This window comes from Lipotes vexillifer, unplaced genomic scaffold (genome assembly GCF_000442215.2).
Source record: "Lipotes vexillifer unplaced genomic scaffold, Lipotes_vexillifer_v1.1 scaffold78, whole genome shotgun sequence".
Taxonomy (NCBI): Eukaryota; Metazoa; Chordata; class Mammalia; order Artiodactyla; family Lipotidae; genus Lipotes; species Lipotes vexillifer.
The window spans coordinates 599,452-603,304 of record NW_006783110.1 but is presented as its reverse complement, the minus strand read 5'-3'; the positions used below and the strand labels follow the sequence as shown (position 1 = coordinate 603,304).

Below are 3,853 nucleotides of genomic sequence, written 5' to 3'. Positions count from 1 at the left end.
AAAGAGGGAGGGAAGCGGCCGCTGACCCCGGGCATGAGCCGCACGCGACATCCGTTGCTGGATTAAGGCGCCGACATGAACCTGCACCAGGTGCTGACTGGGGCTGTGAACCCCGGCGACCACTGCTTCTCCGTGGGCAGCGTCGGCGACCTGCGCTTCACGGTGAGTGAGGGAGGCTCCCGCGTCGCCCGTGGCGAGTCCGCGCCCCTGAGTCAGCCCGGCTCGGCCCAGAGTGACGGGCAGAGGCCGAGAAAGCCTCGTCGCCCTCGCGGGACGTCCCCTACGGAGGTCCCAGCTCCTTAGGGCCGACGGACCCGGCCTTTGAGAACGAAGGAGGCAATAACGCTTCGGTCATTGAGTTACTTAATGTACAGAGGCTAAACTCGGAAGTTAGAATGTTTTGTAGGATTTTTAAAGTTTTTAATATGACGTCCTTGGGCTGAGGAGGTTTACTAAAATCGTTTATCCGAGAATCGTTGGTGTGTAATGTGTATGTGGGCTTTTTATTGCCCCACTCCATAGGCTCTAATTGTCAAGTTGAGGAATAGTTGGGATTGGTTTCATTTCTTCCTTTAAGTTTAGGTCAGGTGTCTTTGTAGTTAAAAAGAATGGTTGTCTTAAAAACAGGTAGCTGTCAACAACTAGCTCTGAGTGAAAACGGTGCTTTTCACTTATTTTTCTTTAAATTCACTGGGAATAACTTTGGAAAGAAAAAACTCTTTCGTAAATGGTTCACTCCTGCCATCCTTTGAATTCCATATGTAACAGTTTAGTAGTCCTGGGAGGCTTATATTTATTTTAGATTGTTCACATTAATTACTAAAAGTTGCATTACTGTTTCTCAGTAAAATTCCTCTTTGGTGTGTAGTGGTAATTCCAGGTTAAAGTTTAAATGAAAGTGTCTTGTTTTTCATTTGTTTTCCCCAGATAGTGAAAGGAATAGGGCCCCAAACTTTTGCTACTTACCAGTATATTGACATTTTCTGCCTTAACTATAGCGTTTTTTTTTTTAAAGAATTAAGTATAGTTTTTATAATAATTTCAGGCTATAAGTCAGTATTGCACATGATAGCCTATATCTGAATATATGTATAGTGCTCATGATTTTTGCTACAACTTGAATAGCTATCTCTTAGTTGTGATTAAAACTTAATTTTGCATAATAAAGTGAAACAAAATAAACACCTTAATAGATGCCCCAGGTTTTCTTCTCAAACGATTTTGACTTTTTTTTGTCATCTTTATTAGTCGAAATAAATAATAGGAAGAAGTAGTCATTATTTAACATGGTGTAGGCATTTAATACCTGAATTGTGCTTTTAGATCTGTGCCAACCAAGTACTTTGCTTTCGAATAGAGTCTGTACCTCCCCTGTAGAGTGACTCATACACACCTTAACTTGCACTTGACACTAGCAGTTTTAGAGATTCTAATTCTAAATGTTGACCTCGCTTCAATGTTCAAGAGGAGAGTGAACTCTGAGGGTCTCAGTGGGCAACCATAGTCTCCCTGCAGTTGAACATTGCTCACTGCTCTTGCTATTTGGAAAATAAAGATCATCCTAAGATTTTGCTAGTGGGAGATTATAGCATGGTAACATTACATTCTCTGCCATCTCCTAAAATTATATGAGTGCTTCCTCCAATGTAAATTCTAACAACTTTTTCTGAGAAGGCATTCAGAATCTATGTAAGCAGTGGTATGAACTTCAAAGCATATACACTATGATTCCCTATTTATACACCTAGATGATCCTTCTAAGTGTATATAAAATCTTGGTGAATGCTTCTGTTATGTTAAAGGAGAAATGAGTTAATGTACCAAAGATAAGACTATCCTACGCCATCATGTAGCTTGTTGCACAGTTCTACTGAATTTTAAAGTCTGTTTCCATAGACCAGGCTTTAATCATCTCCCACCAAACCTACTGTAGATTTCTTCCAGATCTCAGGAATCAGTCCAGTAAATAAGGTAAAAATAAGCATTTTGTTGTTATTTAGTATAAAGAGATCCCAGGTCTCTATAATTTTGGTAATACTTTATTAACAGTCATCTTTTTTCCTTTGCAGCTAATCCATCCCTGACTCTCTAACATTAAATTGATATTCCGTTATAAACCAAGTTTCTTGCCCTCAGTCTACTGGACACTATATACATCTTAAATTTATCTCTCTTGAAATTACTGTCTTTGCTAAAATGTAGAATCTGTTGTTTACTCCTTGAACTTTGTTTTTAACCTCTTTTGATTTTGGCTTCTTTTTCTTTTCATAGAAAGAGAGCAAACATTAATGGTAGATGGTATGTGCAGTCTAAAAAACTCCAAATTCCAGTTTTACTTGAGCTAGGGACGTGAAATCTTCCTCTTGGAGGCCCACTTGAAGAATTACTTTGTTTGTCCTGTTGCATTACGCCTTCTCTAAAGACAGACTTTACATTCATAATTCATCTCTTTGCATGTTTGCAGATAACTTATTTGTTCTTGTTTTGAAAGATAACAAGAGATGAGATCTCGTTTTCTGAATACAGTCTGACAGGTTTTAAATTGAAATGAAACTGAGTGCCATTTCTCATGGATTCTTGATTTTAAAATATGAAATTACTAATATAGTTAGTATATGTAAGTATTACTTTTTTACTACTTAAACTGGCATCAAACAATTTTGACTTTTCTCATAATAAGAAAGCTTCTAGTAGGCAGTGACCTTTTCTCTTATACTTTCAAAGCACTTTATTTGCACTTTTATTATATTAGTGACCTGTCTTGCCTTGTGTATGTCTTCCACAGTTTCATTGTGAGTGCCTGGAACAGTGATTGAAGTACTGGTGTCACCTAATAGTAGAGTCATTACCTGAATTTGATTTCCAACCTAGTCCTTATAGTTAGTTATGTATCCGTGGGCAAGTTCTTTTACATTCTTTGAATTTCTTTTTTTCTTATCTGTAAAGTGGGGCTAAAGAAGAACTTATTCATAGGGTTGTTACATGAAAAAGTGCTAAGTTCATTGCTTAGTACCCGTAAAACCCTTAAAAATGTCAGTTATTATAAAGGCTAAACTCATTATAATGCATAGCACATAAAAAGTGCTTAATAAATACTGGTTGAATTGATGACTAATAGATAAAGAAGCCTTATTGCTATATAATTAAAAACTGTGTTTTTTAAAAAATATTTTTAATAATTTAGATTTGAGTCCAAATAAAATACTTCAATTAAAGTTTAAAAATTTTTTTCCAAAGTCATTTATTACGCATTTTGCCATAAATATCAGGTGAGTAACCAGGAGAGATTTCAGATATCCGAAGCAAAAATTGTTTAATTTTTCTTTATTTACATGAATTTTTCTCTCACTCCTTTTCCCTTGTTAATTTCATACTGTCTTTAGAGTGAAAGTATATGAGCAACCTGGTCCTAATCTGTTGACAACTTTGTTTTTAGAATAAAAATTTTATTTGTAAAAGACAAATAATAAGTTAAAAACAGGCATAGTTAGTTAGAATCTGGATTTTCTAATGTTTCTGTGCATGCAATAGATTATCCATACTTAATGTTGAAATTGTGTTTTTACTGAAATGGAAAGAGAGATAATTTCCAAGAGACAGATTGTGTTAATATTTAGGACTTGCTGTCTCTAGTTTGGAATTTAAATGCCTTTGTTATACGAGGGATAACAAACATGTAATAACTCCAGACTCCCTTTTGTATTAGACAACTCTGTGTTCCCAGCCAAGGGGACCCAGATTAGAAGTCAAAAGACTGACTGCAGCTATCTGGGTGTTGGTAGAGAAATGGAGGCTGAATTAGCATTCTCCTTCTTTTTGTAATAGTAGTTTAACTTTTTGTTTTGTTCACTGT

At 36.2% G+C, this 3,853-nt stretch overlaps 1 protein-coding gene across 2 annotated transcripts in view; it reads left to right on the top strand.

Moving 5' to 3' along the window:
• The first annotated feature begins 50 nt into the window (after positions 1–50).
• The window catches only part of DMXL1 (Dmx like 1), a 130,888-nt gene continuing 127,085 nt past the window's right edge, over positions 51–3,853 (top strand). Inside the window, exon 1 of one of the 2 annotated variants that reach the window (XM_007455839.1) lies at positions 51–162. In XM_007455839.1, the coding sequence (XP_007455901.1) occupies positions 76–162 (87 nt within the window). In that variant the 5' untranslated portion in view covers positions 51–75. The remainder of the gene's footprint in view (positions 163–3,853) is intronic. The other variant, XM_007455840.1, reaches the window with a different exon arrangement.